Below are 26,856 nucleotides of genomic sequence, written 5' to 3' on the forward strand. Positions count from 1 at the left end.
TATATTTCCTGATTGAAAATCTGCTCATTTAATACAGCTACTTCATTTTATTTATTATTTTCTAACAACTAGATTTTTTCTCAAAAATCTCTCTAAAGAACTCAATTCCACTCATGTAAATGTGTTTGTATTATGAGGAATCTACTGTATGATCTTCAGCAAATTTAGCATCTAGATCAATTAAACCTTCATGTAATTGACGTTTGTGTCTTCCACATGCTGTTGGGAGACTTGCAAATATAATTTCACATTAACTTTTTCCAACAGTTTCCAACTTTTTTCAACTGCATGTCTTTCTTCGTCACAGCTTCGACTGGAAAAGAACCGAAGCAGCAGTTAATATACAATCTCTTCCATCCGAAACATTGAAAGTTTTAATTGCTTCACTGTGATTGTAGGTTTCTTGGTGGCCTCTCTCACCAGGGTTTTTCTTGCACAGTCATTCAGCTTGTGAGAACAACCAGACCGAGACAAATTTAATCAGTTCCATCCTCTGTCAATATCTTAATGATAGCTTCAATTGAAGAAAGATGCCCAGTGAGTTGGACATTTATGTTTTCAACCACCTTTTCTCTCAGTTGCTTAGATGTTGTAGCATTTGTACAACGAATGATGCAGCAATTGGATCTCCCAGAAACAGCTGTTTTTTGTTTTTTTTCTTACTATAATCATCTGGTTACCTGATCCGATTTAACAGCCTTTAAACAGTTCCTAAGGGAGCATGACCAGCTGTTTTTCTGTTATTCTCTCCGATCCATTGAACAGTTTCACTGGATAAATTGAGTTCTACTTTGAGAGATCTTATACTAACCAAATCAGGTCAGTTTTGTTTTTACAGCTTTTAGACAGGATGTTAACAGCCCACCAGTGATCCAAGACAGTACCAAGCTATCATTTCTGCCCACCTGTCTTTTCAGGTGGGCAGAACCATGTTTAGAAGCTTGTTGGATGAGACAGGAAATGTCTTAAAAAATCAAGAGAAGATGTCCAGATTCCTTCTTCTGAAACTCTTTGGCCTATCCTGTCTGAAACAAGAAAGTGAATCAAACAAAGGAAAGTGCAATGAGAAGAGAAATAGAGTGTTTGCAAAAACATTTGAGGTTCATCAATCAAATGAGGCATTTAATGCATTTAATCTAAGAGTGTCACAGCAGGACATTGGGAGACCAACTGTATGAAACTGCAAAGCTATTGTGTTTCTGACTTTATGTCTGTTTTGAGTAAATATGTACAGTAACTTTGTAGTTTGGAATATATATATTCATTTTATTGTGACAAAGTAGGGACATCAATGTATCTATTTTAAACAAAAACATTTCTGAAAGCTCAAAAAAGAAAACCTTAAGGTTTAAGGTTTGGATAGCCAAATATACTAAACCAGTTCACATCAAGCAGCAGTTTAAGATTTTTTAAATGTAAAACTTTTAAAAGTTGCAAAGTTAGAGGAGATGAATGTTGTCTAGCAATTTAAAGCCTTTCGTCATCCAATATCAAATTATATTGGTGATATTTGATGCATTTTCACAAACACCGCCAGTAGTTGCAACTCTTCTGAGTGATACTGAGAAAATAAATGCTTCTTTCTGCAGCCCTTTTTGAAAGCTTTTAAGATAAAGTAGTGACTCACAAAATAAATGCTGTCAGACAACTTGTTCATTATGTGTAGCTGTAACTCCTGATTCATCCATCTGTGAGCTTTAACAGGGGCCAAAGGTTTGGAGAGAGTTTTGTTTTTAGAACAGAAACTTCAACGTTTGAATCATTCTTACTGTATTCGCTGTACTTGTCACTCTTAAATTGTCATCAGAGGCATTTCCTGTCTTTTGAAATAAAATCAGTAATTTTTTAAAAAGCAAGTTCAATGTAGTTTTCAGAGATTTTCTGAAGGGAATTCACCTGTTCATCTGGTAACAAGCTACTGATATATTTCTAACACTGAAACCAAATTTTGCTCTCCTTCTAATGGTCTCATTTTTCAAGAAAAACAACACTTTTATTTTTTCCTCACTAACATTGATGTCAACAAGCTGAGGGGTGCAATCTCACACACCCACACACACACACAAATTTCTTATCCCACAGAGGGCAGTGATGATGTATGAGGGGAATGAGATGGGAGTCACAAGTCGATTGGCCCGCCCTTTTGCCATCACAAAGTAATGAGGTCTCAGGGGGAGGGGGAAGTCGAGGCATAATACCCCGACTCCCCTTTTCACATATTACTAATTGGTCAGCACAGAAGAGACAAGATGCAGCAAGTTTTAATGACATTCTCAGTATTTTCTGACAAATATTATTAGTGAGTAGGAGTGTCACTGTCATAAACGTTTGGTGTGCATACGCTAATCATCTGTACTGCAGATCCCAGGAAAGAGGGGGGTTTTATTGTTAAACTTTTTTTACTATTTCTCACAAATAACTTTACATCTTTGGCATTTGGTGCCACCAACAAGGACAAATAAGCAAATCCATGCAACTTGAGTGAATCATTTAAGTTTTTGCAAAGAAATTTCACACACTGAGGCCTTTAGAATGCGCATTGAAGAAAAGTATGTAAGTAATGAATTTATGGTGAATTTGTGACTGCTTTGCGGTTATTAGGTAAATTCCCAATGATCAAATCATACTATGGCAGTGTGATGTGTAAATAAAGCATGTTCTAAAGCCGTCTTTTTAATTATTACACCAACAAATGTAAAGCCAAGTTTATTCCCTAGTCCAGTTCCATAAAAACCTTTTTGCAAAGAGTAAATATTTTCAATAAAGTGACTGTTAAAGTCCCAATGCTTATTAGAATGAACACAACTCTAAATATTTGTTTGGCAGTGGGAGGATGAAGCTGTACGAGCCAGAAAACCATTTGAATTGTCTTGCAGTGAGCCTCTTAGATAACTTAATTAGCCTTGAGGGATGTTTATCGTCAGAGCCCTGACAAAGTGCATCCACTCGATATAAACATATATTTAACAGCGTGAGCAGAGGTAATGCATCGGGATCACTAATCCATTCCACTACATAGATCTTCATTGTTTGTTGGTGGTTTGCCATTTTTTGGCACAGCATCTTAGTTTTTCTACAGTCCATTTTGAGAACCATGATATATATGCTGTTATAGATGGAGTCTATCCTGGACTATCTCTGTGCTCAAATCAATTATTCATATTCTTAGCACTGTTTGGGGATTTTTAGAACATTGTTGGTCAGTTTTCTTTTTACATTTTTGTATGCATGAGTCTGCGTGTGCATTTGTTTTTATCCTGTGAGTATCGAGTAAATACAGAAGCTCATCTGTAGGGAAGCCACTTGTAAATGACACAGATCTATTTTTCGACCTATTCTCTACCTGCTTCTCATTCTAATATCTGTTTTGCATTTGATTCGAGATCCTTTCCCTCTGATCACTGATGCTTCTGTTTGTATTTTTAATCTGTCTCATCCTTTGGCCATCTTTGTCTTCACATAAAGATGAATCCTGACTGCAGCATACTACAAGTTCTCATTTACCAACTGACTTACTGTCCCACTTTGGTCGGCATTACAATAAATATTTCAAACATGCATTTTAGTTTTTAACCTGTAGCAAGTAAAAAAAAAAGTTGAAAAAAAAAATTAACCCAAAAATTTTATTTGGGAATTGTGGTAATTAGCCAAATAAAGATTATCAATATATCTCATAGCACATTAAAGAAATGACAATACCTCTTGACTCACATATAAGTAGTGAGGCTTAATAAGATCATGCTTAAGCCAGTCTGAAACCCAAAGCCTTATTAAGCTTAATGATACCCTCATGACTCGGAAAGCTGCCAAGAATATGCACCGAGTCATGAAACTTTCATGAAAGAAATTCATGCAAGCTGATGGAATGTCTTCATTTACAAATGAAGCAATATAATTGAGTAGGCAGAGCATGTTTGTTAAGTATACAGAAAGATGCTCAGAAACTAAAAAAAAATCTTAATCTTACCATTCAAAGGTGTTTTAAGCATTATGCAAAAACTTCATTTTTACTCTATTCATATAGTTTTTACATTTTTCTGTAGAGAGAAACAGAATAATTAATTAAAACATTTCCAGTTGGATGTTGTGAAAGTAGTTAATAAAGTGCTTAATAAACAGTTACATTGTGTATCTCAGTCTCACAAATTGTGAGACTGCAGATGTTTGCTTCCAGTCATGCAAGTTGAAAATACAGTTTTAGAATTAAATAACTTCTCGTCTATTACTTCTATTGGTTGCCTGAAAAAGGTGAATTGCTGACCAGAAAATGAGAAGGACTAGATAGAAAAAGGTTTTCAGGCCACATAATTTCTAGTTTGAAGTATTATTATAGGACATTAATAGGAACTATGAAGCACACCTGAAAATGTTTCCCCAGGACTTCACTTGAAATTACAGTGTGAGCATATAAACACAGCTTGACAAACAGACATGTAGGAAAATTTGATAGAGAAAAGCAAACTGTTTTAATATGTAAAATCCCCTGCAGAAAAAATATTAGTTGTGGAAAACTATTTCCTCTGTACTCTCAACAAATTCTATTGCTGTATTTTCCAACGTAAATTTTGTGTTAGTTTGAATATAAAATATGTAAAAGCATGGACATCCTGCTTCAAAAACTTTTGCAAGCTATTTGCTTTACCAGCATGCCATGGCATATGTTATATTTTCTCAAATCACAGTACTTGTAGTTCGTATTCTAATGCTCTTTCAGGTTGCATCAAAGCAACAACTATATTTTCTTGAGTTGTTTTTTGTGGGGAAAAGATCTAGATACTAAAGGTCAATATTGAAAGTGGATAAAGTAATGATTCCAATTATATATGTAATATTTTTGATTTCACAACTAAACAGCTATAAACACTTTAGAAATGTTTTAGAAAATATTTTAGAAAAGTTTCTAAAGAAATTATTTGTTTTGGTTTAAAGGTGAGAAGAATAATTTAGTTCCCATCTTTCTGGATTAAAGACTGGATTGCTATTTTCAAAACAGGAGTGATACTTTGAAATGATCTCACGACTGATCTGATGTGTATGCTCTATGTTTTACTTATGTGTGTCATAGTTTTTCAGTTAAATGCTAGTGTCAATATGTCATAATGACACACCTCATTTTGTAGAATTTATGATGGATTTCAGTGCTGTTTTTGATGGGGTGCAAGGTTTGATGGGATGTGTTGAAAGAGCAACACACTCTTCAGAAAACAGGTGCTTAATTCTAGCCAATGATGTGCAAAACCAGGCAAGGTTTGGACACCATTGCAAACCTTGGTGTGCAATGGTGAACAGTTCAACAGGGACAACAATGTTGGAGAGGCTGTGTGAAAATAGGCTGAAACTGGTCTAGAATCAATTTTCATCATCTCTGCTGCAGCTGCTGCCTGGTTAGGTCATTTAAGAATGGAGAGAAGCATGTTGGCATCAAGCACACAATGAGCTCCAGTCAGATGTGAGGAAAGCTTAAGGATGTTGCTCTGTGTCCAGAGGGCTGTTCCAGGGCAGGATCTTACCTCTGCAGATGGTGCCATTCCCCACATAGCCTGGCTTGCAGGTACACAGGTGTCCTCTGATGGTGTTGGTGCAGATGGCATTCTCATCACACAAGCTTTGGCCGCTGGCACACTCATCGTGTTCTGCGGGAGACGGAAAGAGAAAGTCTGCCATCATAATGGTCCGCTACATCTGTATTTTTGCTGTGTGGAAAAGTCGTTTTCTTTTTTTTTTTTTTTCCCAAGAGGCAATAGAAAGTCAGCTATGAGAGGGTGTTCACAACAATTTGGATAGAAAAGCTGTGATTATTTAGCTAAATAAAGCTGAAGCCAAGATTCTATTGTGTCAACAACCGGCTCTTTGAACAACTATGTTTGCAATCAACTTTCATGCTTGCCATTCCCACAGTGGATTACAAGTGTGCTGAGTCATGACAGTGAGTGGTCCACAAATCACCCCAATTAACAATTGACACATGAAAAACAACATCTGATGTATGCCAGGTGTGCAGGCTGACTGATTCGAATCAGAGACAATTAGGCCACTTTTTAGATGCAGAAACCACAGGGAACCACAGGGAACATTGGTTAAATTACCTAAAGTGAATAAAGCAACTGAACTTTTGTTTGCACATTTATCTAAAAATTTTGAAAAAAAAAAATTCTCATAGTGAAAGAAAATGTTTTATTAAACATTTGAAAAACGATTGCTTTTTTAAGGAAATACATAATAACCAAAATAATATATAAAATCTTTTTTAACACATTGTAACTTTGTGCCATTGTTTTGCCATTGTGATTGTCCCATTTTTCAGCCAGTTCCAAAGTAAAATAAAAGCTAACTTTGCATTTCCTGCAATGTATTTGTTACTCATATTCAATCTTTTTTCGACTATTCCTCAGAACTACACATGGCCTTTGGCAAAATGAACTAAGTTTCTTAGATTGCAATTAACTCTAAAATGTGAGAAACTCTGGGCCTTTGCAAAACATTTTACATTGACAGGGATTTGCAGATTAAGTTTTAACAAAAGTCTAACTATTTTGTCAATTTAAATACAATTTTACAGGTTTAGTTTATTACTGAGCAGATGAAATAAAAAAGACATAAAAAGTTAGTTTTAAAATAATTTTCTGCAGCCCCCACAGTCCACAAAACATTTGGACGGCACTGGAATAGATGGCATCGAAAAGGCAGAGGAAGTTCTCTCTCAGAAATTCTAACAGATGGGGGTTTATGACATCCTGGATTTTGTTCATGAAATTGATTACAGTCACTCCTCGGAACATTAAATTATAAAGGTTCTCATGGACAGTATTTCATAATGAAATCTCCAGTGATCAGCCCTGGTGGTTGTGTGAGCTGAGAGAGGGGAGAGACTGGATCTAAGATGCAGCTGGAGGTGAAGGGCCACTTGACATGGGTTGTCTCATTGGGAACTGTTGTGATAGGAGAGTGGTGGGACTTAAGCCGTCGAGCTTTTAAGCAGAATATTGGCAGGTTTACAACGAGGTAGGCATTGTGTCTTGAATAATAAAAAAAAAACACCCTCTCCATTAAGGATGTATGCATAAATTCCATAAACGAGTGTAAGAAACCACTACATTCTGTTTCAACTGGTTATAAAATACTTTGTTTCCTGTTTGCAAAATCTATTTAAGTCAGTTGGATTTTCTCTGCTTTGCTTGTTGTGAGTTAGCTAAATTTTTTAAAACCAGTTTAAATATTTGAATCTAAAAAATTTTGACTTCATAACTGAGTCTCTTTATGAATCGTAAAATCCAACTATGCTTTTTTTTTTTCACTGTGACTTCCCCTCCCAATAATTACGAGAAGAAGAAAAGCAAGATTAAACGATTATTGAGTGTCATTCATTTTCCTTATCAAGCTTATGCTCAGTCTTGTGGTATAAATCCAGTACACTTACTCCCTGCACAGTTCAGACTTTTGCCCCCTCAAAAAGAAATCCCTTCCTGGACAAGCTATAAGATTTTTTGTTCAGCTTGAAGCAAGACTATTGAAAGAAAGTTTTTGTTCCATGAATCATCAAACAAAGTAATGTCATTATGGGAAGTGTTTGTATTTTAATATCTATTCCATTTTATTTTCTTGCCTTTTAGCATAACATATAACATCAAGGAACCACCTAATAAAGCTTTTTGAGCTAACCTCTGTCTACTTCTACACAGATTGTGAAGTAAAAAGACTGGTTGTTAAGACTAGATATTTCTGTACAGTGCAGAAAAATCAATGTTGTAGATCCTAACATAATTTTACATATTTATTAGTGATAAGCTAAATATATGCTCAGTGATATGCTCTGTACAACATGGCCCAAAAGTTTATGTATCTTCTGTAATATAGAAACAAGTGGATGTCAGACATAGCCTGCAGTTGAGTACACTCACAATTCACACTCGCATGCACACACACACTCCTCATCAATGTACAAAAGCTCGGTGGGAGTCATGACTAATGTATTCTGCTTAATTAATGAGTGGTGCTCATGAAGTCCTGCAGCGACCAGGAGAAATTATTTTGCCTTCATCATCCCATGGATTTCTTCCCCATGCTCAACTATAAAGTAGAGGTAGGAAGTGAAGCGGAGTTTACAAAAGGAGCCAGCAAAAACAGATTTCATTTGTGACATGGTTAAATATTTAGTAGGTTAATTTTGAGAGATGGTAAAGAGAGGAGCAACATGAAACACTGAAATACTAATACATGTTGTTTGAAGTTACTTCTGTACACCAACAGATGGACAGACTGAATTAATGTGTAAATAAAAATACACAAACACAAGTCAGATATTATGATCAAGAAAGAAATTAGTACACATTGTCTCTCAAAAAGTATTTATACTTTTGAATTATTTTGACATGTAACTCCCGTAAGTTTCAGTGTGCTCTGATGGAAATCACAAGCGTGATTGACAGCACTAAGACCCTCCCCCTGGCTCTGATTGGTTCTTTCTGACAGATCTGTGCATTTCTAGAGATAATGCTGGGAGAAAGCAGAGGACCTTGATTTTTCCCACAGATTATCTGTCTCCTACTAGACTGCTAGACTGCAGTGACAGCTTTTAAAAAAAAACTTTAAAAAAAACATATTGTCACCTTCCTAAAGTAATGCCCCGAGTCATTTTTTGGGAAAAGTTTCCATTTGTTTTTTTTACAAAAATCACTTTTGCTAAAAAAAGATTAGACCATTATTTTAGGAAGGTGACAATGGAAAATAATGGTGTGGCTCACAATATCCAGACTCCTTATAGCTACCAGTAGGTTGAACAGCGATTCCTGATTGAGGAAAAAACTAAACAAACAAACAAAAAAAAATACTTAAGTAAATGGCTAAGTATGTAGCTTTTTTAAATGAAAACAAGTTTTTAAGAATATTTTTATATTGTTTTGAGTGTTGTCCTCAAAGGTACAACTAGGATGATTTTGTGTGTTCTAAAGTAGAGCGTTATATTATCTAGTCTGAGCGAAAAACAGTTAAGATCATTTAAATGTATATTTAAAGACATTTGATAAAAAAGAAGTATAATCTAGCACAGTTCATCACTCACCTAAAAATCACGCTGTGATAGCTGCCTATCATACCTGCAGGAGAACTAAAAAATTAATTACCTCTGTCACAGAATTATTAATGGGACATTTTAACCATTAGTGGTTGGGAAGATCTAATAGACTGTTCAAGTGAGTGTTTTTCCCCCATAATGTAGTAAATCCGAACAATAAATGATTATGTCAGTGAGAAATGATTGCATTGCCAGTGGTTACCTTAGCGATTCTTTGCGAGATAACAACCGCCTAAAATGAGTGCGCTGCCTGTCTCTGTCAGATTTTTTTTTTTCCTAATTAGTGATGATTATGTAGTGATGTAGAGTCAAGTCTGGACATGTTGAGGTGACCCCTGAAGCGCTGAGCTAATGATGCATAATAACGGATCATCATCATCAGGACCATGCACAGCGCCCAATGCGCTCTCTGGCTTCTCCATCATGGATGCCTTGAAGAGCATGAAATATTAGAAGGATTGACGCTGATTTTATTTTCCAATTAGAAAAAATGCTCAGAAAGAAAAGGTACTGACAGAGCTGCATGTCTTAGAAGGTTAGACAAGTCACTGCTCCCTAATGCTCCCGACAGCACAAATAGATCAATGAGATTTTGAGTTCTTATGAACCATCAATATTAATGATAACCATCTCTATTTTACACATTTAAGGCTAAAATATTATCGAGTCACTAAAATATATGCAAACATTGAACACAGAATATGTTTTTTTTTCATTTAATCTCACTTACAAAAATACTTCTTTTTTTTACATAATTGCGATCTCATTTATGAACAAGTTGCTATTATAATGTGAAGTTTACAATTGTAAAGGATACAATTGATAAAGTTTGAAATTCACTGCAATTTATGTTAAATGTTGGCAAATATAATAACAAAAGCCTAACTGTGTGAGGCTTTGAGAGCACTGAATATGCTTGTTATAGCTGACTAAGAAATAAATATTGCTTTACCTTACAAAACACCTTTGGTTGGCAGTTGTGGGTGTTTGCAAAATACATTTTACCACACTATATCCTATGAAACTGGTACAAACTGAATCAAAACAAAATTAAAAATTGAACAACTGAATTTGTAAAAATGGCAAAGCAATCAAACGATTGTCTTTCAAGTGTCTCTAATTCTGTCACAAATCCCTTTTATGAGACACAGCAGGGAGTCTGGTTTGACTTCTGAGGAACATCCTCTTCTTAAGCATCCCAGAATCAGTCGGTGTGTCTGATGCTTTTCTAGCGTAATGCAAACTGTTTCTTTTTATATTTATACATTCAAAATTAGTTTCAATTTATATCAATTTTGTTTCTTCTACATAATCTTCATAATTAGAAATATAACAAATTATTTTACAAAGTAAAAGAAACATAAAATTATTTACATAATAAGTCACACAAGAAGACAATGCAAAATTACATTGTACAAAGACAAATTAGAAACGTCAGAATTCAGATAAAAGACCTGCAACGTAAGGGAAACACATAAATAGCATTAAATATTAAAGTAGCACTACATAATTTTGTCTAAAAAATAGTTTTTATCAAATGTAAGCCCTTTCAAATGACAAACACACAAAATGTGTTTATTTGGCTCTTTCAGGCAGCTGGCCACCTTTGTATAAAATACTGTGTTTTATTTTCAGTTTATATATTAATCATCAAGAAAATCAATTCAAAGTTAGGTATGTATTAATAAAACCCCTGCTTTCCTTCGGTGCTGTGTATCAAAAGACAAATTTGAACTAAGCCCAGCTCTGCCTGGTAATGAATGAAACATGTAAGAACATAAAAATTAAAGACAAGCCGTAGGTTCTCAATGCAGGAAGTCACTATGTCATTTACCCTTAAAGATAACAGTTTGATCTGTTACTTAAACATAGCCAAAATAACTGCACAGCTATTTTGCCTTTAAAGAATATGCGTGTAGGTTCTGTAAGCTGACATGTTTACACTGAGTTTTACTAATGAGGAACACCAATGTTTTAGTGCTTTAAGAGTGTTTGCATTTTTTAAATGTACTCTAAAGTGCAAATTTGTGTTCAAACATTTAAACTAATTTTTATTTCTTACAATTGAAACCTGAAAATTAGTGAAAGCAGCTCCTATTTTCAGTTTATATCAGCAAAAATAACAGAGGAGGGTTGAAAAAGAGCTTGACTAAGGCCAGGCTGCAAGGTCTGTATGATGACATCAGAACCATGCTAGATGATGCATGATGTTTTATAGTTTTATTAAAGAAGTTTATATTAGGACCAAATTGTAGTTGACAATATATAGCCGTTGAATGAGAACTAAAACTAGTTTCCAATGAGGGAACACCGGAGGAGATATCAGTGTGCAACTCAGTCAACATGATTCAGGTTTGGTCAGCTTTGTGTAAGAAATATTTGTCAATATAATAAAACATTTAAAGGATGAAACCATTCTAACTTGTGGGTCATGACAGAAAGTTTAAGAAACTACAGTCTGGAGAGGATTTTATTCAAAAGAAATCTACCCATGACTCTTTAACAACAACTCAGTCCAAGCTTAATATTTTATAATTATCATCTTTATCCACAATTCCCAGTCATGTAAGGTAACAAAATTTATCAACTCAAAAAACCTTTTTGGTATCCTAATGTTTTATTTTAATATGATATAAAATAATGTTGACCTTCAACTGGATCAAAAGACCAGCTTATTATAAATTTTGTAATTTCTTGTCCAGTGCTGATGATGATGAAAATATTATTATATACTTAAGTTTATGCTGTGCTATAGATCAAACTATTAGAGCAATTATTACAGTTAACAGTTTATTTTTTAAATTTTTTTGTTGAATCTTTCACTTAAATTTTCGTGTGCGAGTTAAACCAATAGCTCCTGATCCCTCTTTCCTATGTGTAATAAATTCTTAAAACGTGTGCTCATCTCTCAAGCTTCCAACATTGCCTCATTCAATAATGTCAAGCAGAACACTCCAGTAACGTGAAATTTAATGACCTGTGACAAGCTCATAAAAAAAGAACAGAGCACGGCAGAAATTACAAGGTTTAATCCCCCTCTGCTACCCCAACCTCTTCTCCTTTTTTCGTCCTACATGAAGTCATTGTGTTCACTACTCCCAGCCTTGCTGCTCACCTCAACATGGGGTGAACCAGCTGAGATATGTCCTGTGCCACAGGGCAAAATATATTGAATGCTTGTCATAGCATTCAGCTCAAAGGACATAGGTTTCTATTAAATTAGTTGGGGGACATTTCTAAATTCCCAGTTGTAATATACCTTGGGCTTAAGAGAATGCTTTCTCTTGACCCACCGGTCAATTAATACAGCTTTTTCTATGTACCACTGCATGAAGCCTACATCTCCATTTCTAAAAGTCAAAGACATTTGAAATACACAAAATAGCTTGCACTGAATACGATAAATTGATTTAAAGTATGTAAATTGGTCAGCTTACACTACTTTTGTGTTAAATTAACATTTTTATTTTATTTTATTTTTTGATTTTTACAACCTTTCCAACACCGTCCAGTCATTAACATAATAAATGATGCATGCAAATCTGCATGTAGAAAATCCTATAATTATGCTGCTGCATGAATGTGCAGAAAATGTTTAAAATTTTATGAAAGCAAATTTAAGCATACGTTTTATTTGTCTTGTTAAGCACATATTTATCAAAACTTAACAGCACCTCTTGACATATTCACTCAAGAAAATGAAAATGTTGAGAGAAAAAAAAATTCACCAACACTGAATGTGTTGGAACTGACATGAAGCACTGATGGCTTCGCACTTAAAGCACAAGTGGCTCTCGTTATGATACTAATATATTCACTTTACATTGTGAGTAGATCTTTCAGGAACATTCAGTTTGCCTCAGTTCACATCCTCCCTATAGACCTGAGTCAAATATTGGATTTAAAATCCAATGAGACATATGGTCCAAGGCAATAAAAATGCAAAAGCATCAGATTATATTAAAGGAAGCATGTTGCTTTAATGTGCTCGGTCAGTAAACATGCAGGCCTTTAATAGCCACAGAGTCCTATTATCATTCCACAAGACTCGATCTGTATTCAGCCAAGGGAACGAGTGAGGAGACGACGGTTACAGAGAAGCAGACTTAAGTGAGGACAAACATCACTCTAGATGCTTGCACAGTTTTCTGATGAACAGAAAGAAACATTCCCTACATCAAACCTTAAAGGGGAGGCTAAATATAAACACCCACATCTCAGAGGCAATTACAAATAGATGAAAGAGAGGACCAAGACAAACTTATCTGAATTCTTTCTCTCCCCTCCCAAAACTGCGTTTGATGGGATTATTAAATTAGCTGCTGTCAAGTCTGTTTAACGGCGTGGTCTCTATTTTTTAGTAGCTAATGTATATGGAGAGGGCTGCCAGACTTTTCACACTAAACTTCCACAATGATTAGATAAATGTTTGAAACAGAATTTTGTTACATTTTCTCAAAACATCTACTGGATGATACGATGCAGTCATTTCTGGTTCTTGTAAGTGATGCATGAACCTATTTGCAGCTTCTTTAGAACATTTTGCTAACAGAATCCATGATGAGTATCATGAAAAAGGTAAAACAAATAAATAAATCACTGAATTCACGCATTGCCTGCTCAGATTCATGGAAGAAGGGCGAGGTGAGGCAGTGATAAGCTGTGCATTTATTTAAACTGTGCATAAACAAATGAGCAAATAAAAATAAATGAGCTTTGCGTCAGCTGGTGTTATGTCGTTTACAATGACATTTGCCATTTAATTAAGTCCTAATTGGTAAAATGTTGGATCTTAAAGGCATTGTATGCTTTTTACCATGAATTTCCCTGAATGAAATTTGAATGTATAGTGCTAATTTCCAGAATAACCTGAAGCAATTAAATTATTTTACAATGAAAACATTTTATCTCGTTTTATAATAGCAAACTAAATTTAATGCAAATTAATTTAAATTCAAAACTTTGCTGAAGCATAAAATTAGCATTTTGTTTCATGATTTTTTTTTTTTTTTTTTTTCCAGATTTGTTCATGTAAAAGTGTTACATCTACAACCAGATTTGATATCTGGTAATATTCAAAGTGTGCATGACACTCATTTCAGTTTGCTGTGACAATTTGGACATAGACAGAGAATCACTAAAAGCATTTGAATTATTGACCATGAGCTGCATCATTCTGGTTAAATGTCTCTGCTGGTGTTATTTTTATTTGTGTAGTCAACTATTTATCATCAATGCCTCTACAGAGTGGGATATGAAGAGCCCTAAAATCACATATTCATACACATAAATGTCTTCAGTCTGAATTTGTAAAAATTAAACAGAAAACTGTTGTCTCCTGGGTTATGTACTAATTATTCATGCTGTCAATCTATGTTGATTGAATGGCTGGATGAAGTATTTTTTAATATAGCAGCAGCGAGACATAATGGTGATTATTATGAAAACTCCTACAAACAGTAAATTATTAACATATGTATCATAATAGAGGTTAAATAGGCTCTCCTTGTTTTGGTCTTATTTGGGAATAAAATCTGTCAGTTTCTGAAAGCATCTACAACTAATTATAGAAACTGAGGGTCAGCTGGTTCTATTTACCTTTTTAAATCTCATTGCAGCTCACCAATGTTTTGTTGAAATGAGTAGAAAATGGCTGTGCTTTTCCCTCCTTCTGCTTTAAAATAGACTTGTTGAAGAGAGGTTCTCTTTGATAACAATAGCAACTTTATCTTTACCTAAATATATGGATTAATATTCTATATGGGAGCAAAAAGATCTCAAAGGTTTATGCTGGTAACCTTACAAAACGTACTTCACACTATAATGCTTTAAATCTAACTTGTCTTATTTGTATTCATATCTGCATCATGCTGTAAACCACAGGGTTTCATTCTTATTCATCATGCAGTGGAAGATGAATATGAATGTATGGACTCAGAAGCCAGTTTTATGCCCTGAGCACCATAAGTGCTGCACCACACCTTAGAAAAATACAAAGGAAAACTCCATCACAGTCCTAACAACACTGCTTGACTGACAGGTAATCATATTTAATTTAGAATGGCAAAACTGCCGAAGTGACAGAAAAATAATGTGAATCTTGTACAGATAATCACCGACACAACAAGTAAAGAAATTCATATGCCTAGTACCTGTGGGCTGCAGAAAAGCCATTCCAGGCGAACTGGAGGCCATACTTAAGATTTAAAAGCCTGAGATATGGAGCTTCACTTTTCCGCCACCTCTCTTCTTTCGTACCCTGGAGCAATTTGGTCACTTCGATAGGAAGGGAATGAAGTGGAAACACAATTACTACAACCTCTGATTCTCTACAGAGCTTTGTCTGCTTAAAGGAGAGGGAGACATGCGACAGGGACAAATCAGATTAAAAGTGCTGAAAGACTAAGAAGATGCTAAAAAATAGTGCAGTAGCTTTGAACGCTCTGGGAAAGGAGTGGTGTAAGCAAAGTTTTAGGGTGAATGAACTTAACTGATACTTTGGTGTCTGTGGAGACACAAACACGGTGCATTTACAGATTTACAGGCCTGCAGCAAACAGGCAGGAACAAACACACAACGGCCATCTGCAACATAAAAACACTTTTTACTGCAGTATCTGTTTTATCTCAGCTGAAAGTCATTTAAATGTACTCTTACAGCTTTCAACAAAACTTACTTTTAAAGAGTCGTTTCAAGTTGCGGAATGTGACTTTTATAAAAAATAAAAAAAATAAAAATAATAAATAAATAAAAATATATATTTGCTTTACTGTGTTGTGACAGTAAAGTATGAGACAGATAAACTGTGATAAACAAATCAAACTGCTCTGCCTTCTTCCAGTGCTGACTAGAAAAAAACAGTCAGAGCCAGGAGGAGGTTTTACCGCTGTCAATCAGGCTCATGCATGTGCCGCTCACCCATTGCTTTATGCTCTGATACAACTTCTCCCCATCAGCAGAGCCTGTGGTGAGTGCCAATGCATGGTCACAGACGACAGTGGATAAAAGGTTTTCCTGAACCGGCAACTTACACATTTAGCAGCGTGTTCCCCAGTATGACTGACAGCACTAAAATGATCCTTTAGGCTGTGATTGGTTGTTTTTGGTCAGGTGTTGTGCTACTTTGAGATAATCATAGTCTTAGCAAATGCAGAAAAACCTAAAAGCTATACGGAGGCTTTTAAGCAATGCAGACATTTTACCTAAGTCCTGCTTTATATGTTGGTCAACTTCTATATTTCAAAAGAAAATATTGAACATTGCATTTCACTTTATGTTTCTTGCTTCTTCAATTTATGGTTGGCTAAATGAGCCTCCAATGCAAATATATGAAAAGGATGATCTCAATATGTTACTGCTTTTCATGTGAACATCTGTCATTTCTACATCCTACATATTTGGTGTAAATAAATAAAACTTTGGTTTAAAAAGATCTCTGCATCTGTCTTCTTTAATCCAGTGCCAATGTTTCCATCACAAATCCCTTAGCATAATTAAGAAAACAAAAGGAATTAGGGCTAAAAAAAAAAAGCTAATTACAGAACTTGATGGGCAATAATATTTCACTGTTCCCACTGTGAAATATTAAGAGGCAAATATGAAGACCGGAACCCCCAAGGGAAACACACGAAGAGAATCAGAAGGAGAGAAAGAGAGGCCAGCAGGAGGATTTATCTCTCCTCACAGATGCAAAGAGTCTTCCCAGGTCTCCCAGTCAGCAGCTGGGACAGTTTACAAGCCGCAGAATGGATTGATTGCCGATGGATCCATGTCCCTGTGTAGCTGCCAACTCTGAGCTAATTAAAGAACACTTCTCTGGAGAAACACAGAGCGCCAACCCAGTACATTTTATTTACTCTTGAGAAAGTCTGCTCCTGTACATCCCTTTTGGGGGAAAAATGTTGCCAGCAATCCCAGAAAGGTAGCTGCTTTGCTTTTATATATATATATATATATATATATATATATATATATATATATATATATATATATATATATATATATATATATATATATATATATATATATATATATATAGATAGATATATATATATCTATATATATATATATATATATATATATATATATATATATATATATATATATATATATATATATATATATAGTCAATCAAATGGATTGACAATAGTGCTTAAAATCAATGGATTTTAAGCACTTTTATTTATTTATATATATATATAAATAAATAAAAGTGCTTAAAATCCATAGATGTAAATTTTGGCAGAAAACTGGCAATTTTGTTGTTAGACAAGCTGAAATTATCTAAAAATTTGCATAGAGTGCTGGAACTGCAAAATAGAAGAAAAAAAAATCCCAACATTTATGCTATGCAAAATTGAACAAAAATATGCAGCTGCATTTGTGTCTTGTAGACAATACACCAAAATAACATTGGTCTTTAAAATTTAAGTCAGATAAAGAACACTGGAAGCTAATAAGAAAAGTAAAAATTTTCAGGACCTAAGCTGTAAAATATCTAAAATGTGACAAATTAGTCAGTTAAGATGAAGCAAATGTCAAAAAATACAACAGTCATCAAAAACTTTATAAATCTTCTTTCAGGAGCTCCAGAAACTTTTGTACTTGACCCCATTCTGTTCTGAATGTTCCTGATTAAGTAGCCAAACATGCAAACATAAGTTTACAGTTCCAGAAATCATAGTCAGGGTTTAATAGTTGGCAAATCACTTTGTGTATATTTGGCTATGAAACAAAAAAGTTGGATACTCTCAAATCTTGGCCTTTGATTGACAACAAATTCAAACGTGTAGAACTTCGCACCAGGTAAGCAGACTTACCGGTGCAGGAGTATTCATCCACTCTGGTGAAACCCAGAAGACAGTCACAGCGATAACTTCCAGGCAGGTTCACACACATCGTATTGGACTGGCAGTAATGCATCTGTGTTGCACACTCATCGATATCTAGAAAAACAAAAACAAAGCAGAAGTAGTGGGTTATTAACTGACCAGACAGCTTTATAATTTGGTAACAGACTACAACAGATGGATGAACTTCACTGAACTGCATTGTCAGTGTTAGTTTAATCACATTACAGCAGAGTCTCAGCGCATTGCATTTTTTTGAGTTGCTTTTCATTGAACACCATACACAAGTCCCAAATATTGACCCTTTTATTGATTGTCCTAAAGGGCAAAATAAATATTATCCTCTCACAGACCAGCATGGTGTAATTATACAAACTTATACATACATATATTCTGCTGTTGTCACAAGTAAGATCATAGAAAGGAATTAAGATATGGGAATGAATGGAAGACAGCAATAAATGTTAAAATGCACAAAAGAAAAGGTGTACAGTAAAGAAAGAGCGGATGAGATGAGGGCATTATAACTGAGCCAAAGAAATGCAAGGAGAGCATCATCTCCTTTGACACCCATAATGTGCAGGTAATATCGTGATAAATTACACACAATTCCTCCCTTCCTAATGTAGCTTGAAAGACATTGTATGAGCATTAAAACACGTGGCTCAGGAATACATTAGCTGAGCTGGATGGCTGCTGATGAAATGGGACGCGAAGCACACGAGGGAGGTTTTATGCAAACAGGTCTGGATTTCTATGTGTGTGCACATGTCGTTGCACAGTTTAGAGCATTTATGTGTGCAGCAGAAGACCAGATTCCTGAGGCTAACGGGCCTCTCTACCACTTAAGGGACTCTGCATGCCACACTTGAGGGAAGGAGAGTGAAGAGAGCTATTTCCATATCCGTTCCTTGGATAAATACATTTTAGCTTTGAGGTGTTCAGCTCAAGTTTCCTCTTTACAACAGGATGAATTTAGATCAACTATGTAATTGACTTATATGCAACACCCAAAGGTTTTTTCCTTGGTAAATTTCATCCCTAGAAAGTGTACAGTGAAAGTGGTAAATTGCCGAGTTAAGAAGAGACAGAGCATGTCTTCAGGAGTACAAAGCTTTGATGCCCTTCAGAATAAAAGGTCACTACATCAAAAGCATGAAACTTATGAGAGTGCTTTGACGCCACACAACAGTACCTGATTCCAATTTCCATCTTGTTTAGGAGCACTACTCTACCCTAAAAGCCATTCATTTGATTACCCTTTATAGGTGAAAGGCGCCAAAACGTTGTTCAAGGGTGATGGCAACTGCCCCGCGTCGCCGACTCAGCCTCAATAATTCAAAGTCAAGAGCTCACCACTTTTGTCAGCTTTCATTATAAGTGAGAAAAGCATCGAGTGTCAGGCAGGAGGAATGATGAGGCTTTTTGATCCATGTTGTTCCGAGACTCTATGCCCATGTGTGTGACTGCCTGTGTGTTTGTGTTTTTGCCCTCAGCATCTTCCTCTGGGGGCATTGTTGCAGGTGAGGTCTGCTGACAGAACTGGAACTGTCATTTTGCACAGGGGGGAATTAATTTTTCTGGATTTGCCAGTGTCTCTCTGGCTGCCTTCTTCCCTCCTCACCACCATCCAACACAGACCTCCTCTTCCTTGCCTCCCACCCCCCTCTGAGCACACTCTCTTCATCTCTCGGCTGCTTTATTCATGCTCTGATGTAGGTCAGGACTGGGTAGGGGGAACAGCTAAAAATAAGGCGGGATAGGACTCTGTGCATGTGTATTTATGAGTAAGTGAGGGTGTGCACATGTTTCTATCAGCTCAACCCTCTCTGTGTGATATTGTCTGGCAAAACAGAAAAACTGGAAAAAAAAACACATTTTGAATGTCAAGTGTTTGGGTGCTGTAAGCCAGTAAGGGAGAAGAATCCTCATCTTCCTTCATGCAAGAGTCTCCACTATGTGTAGGGCTCACCTTTTCATGTAGATGTTAAAATGAACATCATTCTATGCAAAATGATTTTATCTCATTTTTTGTGGACATTCCTTTATTTTTAGTTTAATGACCCCCAGTTTACTGAAGGTGTTACAGAAGGTATACATTTCATATAGACTTTTTTCTAAACTCCAACACATTTTTCATCTGTTTTGTTTTCTTCACCAAATGTAAAACAAAAATGTAAATTTTGTGAAAGTGTGATTGAGTGTATAAATTTCAGACAGCTATTTCCACTGAAGTAGCAGAGCTATTTCCATTGCCTTTCATAAAAATCAATCACATAACAAACTATTTTATTTTTCATGTTTTGTTTTTCTTCACTAAACCTAAGACTATGAAATTTGAAAAGACAGATTAGTGGAGAAAAACACTGAAACATTTCAGCACTTCCTGGGATGACAGAAGTTTTATGTGCAAAGAAACATTGATTTTTGAGGAGACTTTGACTAGGTAGAATATTTTCAGAACTTTTAAGCTGTCTTATCCTTAAGAAAAATTATGCAATTGATGACAGTTGACCTTGCTAGTATTCTGTTGTATGCTGCAAGAACTGGTAAAAACTTATAAAGTCCGTATAAACTGAAAACAATGAATCATCATTAGGGTTACGACAAATATAAGTCCAGGGACTGGTAGACCCCAAAAGTAAGAACGGGGGGAGGAATACAGGATATTTACAGGACCTTCATTCGTCATCCTCAGAAACTCATCTACCAGTCATGCACCGCCATTAAGATTTATTAATATTGCATTACAAAGATAATGCACTTTATCCGAATTTTAGGTTTTAACCAGGCACAAGGGAGAGCATTTGTGACTTCACATAGCTTGATTTATTCTTTATTATTATTATTATTAGTAATAATAATAATAATAATAACTGTAGCTCAATGATAATAATAATTGAGCTACAGTCTTTCAACAAATTCTCAGATTTGTAGCTCTGACTCTATATTTGGGTTTCTTCTCATCCTGGAAGGTGAACATCCGGTCCTGTCTCAAATCTTTTGTGGCCTCCGACAGTTTATCTTACAGGATTGTCTTGTACCAACTGCCATCTATCTGTCCATCAGTTCTGACCAGCTTCCCTCTTCCTGCTGAGGAAAAGCATTCTCACCACATGATATCAACATGTTTCACCATGGGGATGATGTGTTCAAGGTCGTGAGCAACGTTAGTTAGCTTTGCAGGTCGGCCACAAAGTTTAACCAGATCCCCTTCTACACTGTTTGCTGTGTCTCCAACATGGTAAGTGGTAAACTTTGAACAAGACTTCCTTTGGCACCACTGTCGTTTCTCCTGAGAGCAGATTCTCTATCCTGAGCTATTGATCTCTGCATCTCCCCCAGAATTACAATGGCCCTCTTTGCTGCTCATTTGATAAATGCTTTCCCTATTTATATGTGTGACCACATCATAGTTGAGGGATTAATTACTTCTCTAGTAAACCTAATTGACAATATCCAGCCCAAACATAATGTAATCCCCGCCCAACTCAAAAACAACAACCAAATCAGCCCAAATCACAACCTTCGTTGAAATTTATGTTAAAATTCATGCTAAGAACAAATATATAAATGCATATAAGCATATATAATGTGTACATGTACCATTTCATTGTGACGCTGGACATGACTATTAATTATTAATTATGTCATGTTCGGCAGATTCTAGATATGTCAAAATATATGAATTATGAAACAAAAGTAAGCGCATAGAATTTCATTAAAATGTATGAGATCTTTACTTTTCTGTCACAAAATGAGAATTATTTTCATTAAAACTTTCTGGAAACCAGCCACATGTTGCAAAAAGCACTCTAAAGTGCCCAAAGCAATATTTTTCCATATCAACATGTTTAAAAAAGTCATATCGGGTACAAATCAAATCTGTCTGGCCTTGCTTTTACCTTTTAGCAACTTTTCATCCCTGACTTGTGTGGTGTGCTATTTGGTCTTTTAATAATTCACTGGTTTCTGAAGAAAATTATTGCACTGTATTTCATTTAGGAATATTCTAAGGATGTGACTCAGTGCAATACATTGACTTGGTCCAGTTAAATTTGCAATGTCAAAAAAGCCTATTTTTATATGTATTTGTATTCAGATTTTAATTGAATTTAGATTTTTTAAAGAGATGGGTTTTGATTGTTTTAGATTTGAAATAACATTAAAATATATGTTGGAGTTGTATAAAACATTATTTAAATACTTTTTATAACATGTTCCACAGAATTGACTAAACTCTCCCTTGTTTTGTTTTTTTTTGTTTGTTTCACTAAGGGCAAACATTACAAAAGCTCAAAATATTAACATAGTACAGCCATTTTATCTGAAAAATTGAAAAAAATGTATATGTCAGAATTATGACCTAATCTCAAACTAAAACATCTACAACACCCTGAGACAATAAGCTGAGTTGACAGTTTCAACATAAGACAGTAGCATTCATAAAGTGGAAATAATTTTGTTTTCTGACACATTACTCTTTAATTATGATTAGTTTCTTCTGTGATAAACCTGAATGATGACATTTTGTAAAGAAAACATTTTATCTTCCAAGAACAAATTCTCACACCACAATTATTTAAGTAAACACAAGTTAACTCCAAATTCATGGGCCACAATATACACCACAAATTGATGTTTATGGCTTGAAGATACAATGTGTCTTTGCAAAACATGGCTCCATCTTTCTAATGAAAGCATTCTTTAGCAGATCACCTTCACACATTACAGGCACATGCAGCAACAACAATCCCCCTTTTGTATACCTCAACCTGTCAATTTTCATCACATATTAGGCATGACCTAGCAATTACAATCCATGATAAATGAAGCATGCACAAAGCATTGCAGACTGTTGCAATACATAATACATTAAACATCCTGCATAGTCTATTTCACTACGTGTGAAGGACTAATTATTGTTTTGTTTTTACAGAGGAGGAATTATTGTTTCCCATCATACATATCTTTGCAATTATGTCTATGTACTAGGGGTAAATAATTGCAGACAGTCATTGCAATAAACTCTAAATATTGGAGACTAGAGCAATTATTTCAAACATAAATGAATAATGTAGTCCAAAAAGTTTTAACAAGTTTATTGTTTTGGCTAATAACAGTGATGGAACCTTTTAGCCCAATAAAATCAAATGTGTTAGTATTTGCTTCCTTAAGACAAGCTATTGTTCTGAAAAAGTTATTTGTTGAGCAAATATGTTACTATGCATGTTCATCATTTTCTCTAGATATTTAAATGGAGGCATGCTTCTTTTTGGTTGTAAAACTTACCTAAATATAGAAACCTAATGCATCAATAACACAAAGCAAATTCAGAAAATCTGGGAATTTTCTAATTTCTGTGTGAAGTCTTTTATAAACTTTTCAACCTTCTACAGAATTATTTCACAATTATGTCTTGTATTGCATTTCAAAACATTAAAAATAACAGTGAACAAAAGGTTTGCCAAGTAGCTTGTGATAATCAAACAAAAAATATATGTTTGGTTGTTCATTTTGACTTTAGGCTACCTTTAGACTATGACAAGAATGAAAACAGCAAGATTTAGACGGCTCAAATCTGGACTACCGACACAATTTTGATGTGCAAAACTTAAACATTTTGTTCTATGTATTAAAGAAAAAAAACTACAATTATGTGAAAAATGCATAGGCATATAGGTCAGCTGAATGGTGGACAAGCTGCCCACAAAGTCAACCTCTTTGAGGTGTCTAAGTTGGGATTTCCTCAACAGTGAAACAAGATGAAAGTCAGCCCTCTGTGGTCTCATTCTTCTTTTCCAAGAAAACCAGCTTTTGATATTGAACTGAACTTTCTGTCTGAAACATACTTTGAACTTTGGTTCAATTGATTCCACCTTATTCTGTCCTAAAATTCAAACAGTTCTTTAATAGTTTGTATGCAACGTTTTGCAAAAAATAGTAACTTTGGCGAATTGGTTATAAAGGTTAATTTTTTTCAAAGGGTGGGGTGACAATGTAGAAATTATTTGTTCAGATGATGAAACAGCATTTAAGCATATATATACACACAGTATGAAACATATACATGCAGTTTTAGCATTTTGTGCATATATATGTGTGTGGGTGCATTATGCTAATAGTTATCTACATTCCCTATGGTCAGTACAGCAAACACTTTATACTTTGAAGCAGCTTCCATCATTCTTCACCTGCTCATTGTGCTTAATTTGGTCTAAATAAGGTAACTACATGACTTTACAATTTACTCACAAGTGAGAATGACCCAAAGGACTCACAAAATGGACGAATGGATCAGCGACCCTAGTTAAAGTAGAGTCACTTTTCCAACAGTTGTAAGCCTAAAAATTGCTACCCAGGTTAAAAACTAAAGTAGTATTTGGAATGAGAACTCAAACCTTTTCAAGAGACAAGAAAATAAGTCTAGGTGGCTTCAGTTTGTGCAGGTAGAAGAGACCATATCTGTAGATTTGAGCATGCTCTTGTAAAAGCATGTTTTATATGTTGTCTACAGAGACAACTTTAAGCACAGGAGAACAGAATGGTATCGCTCAATCAGAACAATAGAACTGCATAGAAGCAAAGTTTAAACAATCTGTCACTGTGAAGCTCAAACAAGGATCTGCCAATCACGAAGCTGCAAACTGACATTTTCAGACAGTGTGAAGCCTGAAACGGAGTCCCTCTCTCAGACAGACCAGCAGAGGTTACCTGGATGACAGGTTCTGTGCAAGTTCCCACAGAATGTTCTTACAAGTAGTTTTACCAAAAAGACGTACACCAACTGTAAATGTCTGTGCAGGGAAATGGACCCATACATCAGGCCAGGGTAGGCTGAACAGTATGTGTTTTCATTTTGCTCAACAATATGCTGCACAGCCAGTCTCATTGCTTCTAGTAAAACAGAATCGGTTTTCTCAATGCAGGAAGACGTGCTGTATATCAAAGACAAACACAAAGCACAGCCAGAGTGTCTGATCTGTTATAATGAAGGAATACATTTGTCCAGCAATCAAAAGCAACCTCAGCTAGTTTCACAAAGCTTGTCTGACACCAGAGAGAATTGTCAACATTTGTTTTCAGCTTCATTCCATATAGTGTATTTATTCTTTCCTGATGTTGAAGTTAAAATTTGCTATTATGATGGTTTGTAGATTTTTACATCAACAGTTAACAAATGCAATACATTTAAGTTATCTTTGTGGGTTTGTCAGGATATGCAGACCAAGAGAAGCCAATCAGTCAAATAATTCAGACAATATCAAAACTGACTAAGGTAACCAATGGTTAAGAATTATCAGAGATAATACAATAATACAATAAAAAAAAATTTTTTTTTTACTAAGAGTGAAAACTAGGTATTCACAGAGGGTAAGGAACATAATCCTTCAATACTGCAGAGCCCTCTAAAAGTCTTGTAGCTGCTTGCCTCTTTTAATTGTCCAAACACCAAATACACATTATGAGGCATTGATATGCTCAGGTAAAACATATTATCATTTCCATATAAGTTAATATCTGCATTATTCCTCATTTCAGCCAATCAGAGCCAAAGAAAATAAATGCCACTCCTGGATTAGTTGATCTACAAATGCCACAGAACAGCATTGCATTGCTTTTTACATCCTAAGCTGCATTTTCTTTCAAATATGTTAAAATTTGTTAAATGGGTAGATTTTACATGAATAATTTGGTGGTATGTTAATCAGAAAAATTCACAAATATCGAACTGTGACTAGATGTCCATCGTATGTCCTGCTGCAGTTTGAATTTTTGCATTTATTTGAGAACTTTTGTATCATTAGCCAGCCTGACCCTATGCATGGTTAATATATCAAAATAAATGCTGTATTCAACTTGCCAGTGTCCAAAACAGACAGAATACAAGATACTGTTGTTGAGTTGACAGGTTTAACAATGTTTTTCTGGTTTTGGTGAATTTTAAGTTTGTTTTGACAAGTCTGTTGCAAAATATACAAAATAGTTGGAAGGAAGATGCATGGACAGATTCATAGAGTCACAAAAAATACTGGGATGAAAACACAACAGGGGAGAAAGTGGGAAAAAGACAGACAAAAACATATCAAACAATGAAGTGATAAAACAAAGGCGCTGTGAGAGATACCATCATGATGTAACTTTAACAGTAATATGCAGGAATCACTTGAGAGTAGAGTTTATATTAAGGCATAAATATTTAACAACGCAATGTGGGGGAGCTTGATTAGTTTTATTGTTTTTCTGACTCAGATGCTTCAGCTACATGGTCAATGCTGATGTGACGCTTGTGAATGTGATTGTACATTTGACTGCAGACACTAAATTAGATTCATTTTGAAACATTTGATTTTGAAGTCTTGCAATATCAAGATGAAGATTGTTTGCAGACTCGTTAGATTATGCTCCAATTGCTGTGGGTTGCAAAAGCGAGATGTAGAAGGATTTGATCTTTTTGGATTGAAGTGAAAACTCAATATGTTCGGCTGCTGAATTTGCAGTGCCTTATAAAATACATTTTTAACAACATCACAAATGCAAATGTAATTCACTGTGATTTTATGCAACAGAACAACACAACAGTGAAGTGAAAGGAAACTGACAAACGGTTTCCAAAGTTTATCCACAAAAATGTGATGTTAGGTTAATTCACATAGGTGAAAGCTATAGAAACACCTTTTACCTAACATATCTAGAAATTTTCCCCCATTTTATTTGCAAATTGCCCCAGCTAAGCTAGACTGAATAAAAATCATGAGCAAACATCAATTCTCAAGTCTCAGCACAGATTCTTTGAATTTGATTTAGATTTGGACTTCTAATGAATAAATATGATTTTATCTCAACCCTTCTGTTGTAGCTGTGGGTGCATGTTTAAGGTTTTCACAAGTATTCTGCAGTTTTGAACAGGGAACTTTCCCCTCGCTGCTGAAGTTA

The 26,856-nt window shown here is 35.1% G+C and overlaps 1 protein-coding gene across 1 annotated transcript in view; it reads right to left on the reverse strand.

Moving 5' to 3' along the window:
* LOC129364136 (protein kinase C-binding protein NELL1-like) overlaps positions 1-26,856 on the reverse strand; it is a 201,828-nt gene that overhangs the window by 41,087 nt on the left and 133,885 nt on the right. Inside the window, exons 13-14 of the mRNA XM_055036587.1 lie at positions 17,890-18,015; positions 5,511-5,633 (exon numbers count right to left, since the gene is read on the reverse strand). Coding sequence (XP_054892562.1) covers positions 5,511-5,633; positions 17,890-18,015 — 249 coding nt within the window. The remainder of the gene's footprint in view (positions 1-5,510; positions 5,634-17,889; positions 18,016-26,856) is intronic.

The sequence above is a fragment of the Poeciliopsis prolifica genome, unplaced genomic scaffold (genome assembly GCF_027474105.1).
Source record: "Poeciliopsis prolifica strain line A6 unplaced genomic scaffold, Auburn_PproV2 SCAFFOLD011, whole genome shotgun sequence".
Lineage (NCBI taxonomy): Eukaryota > Metazoa > Chordata > Actinopteri > Cyprinodontiformes > Poeciliidae > Poeciliopsis > Poeciliopsis prolifica.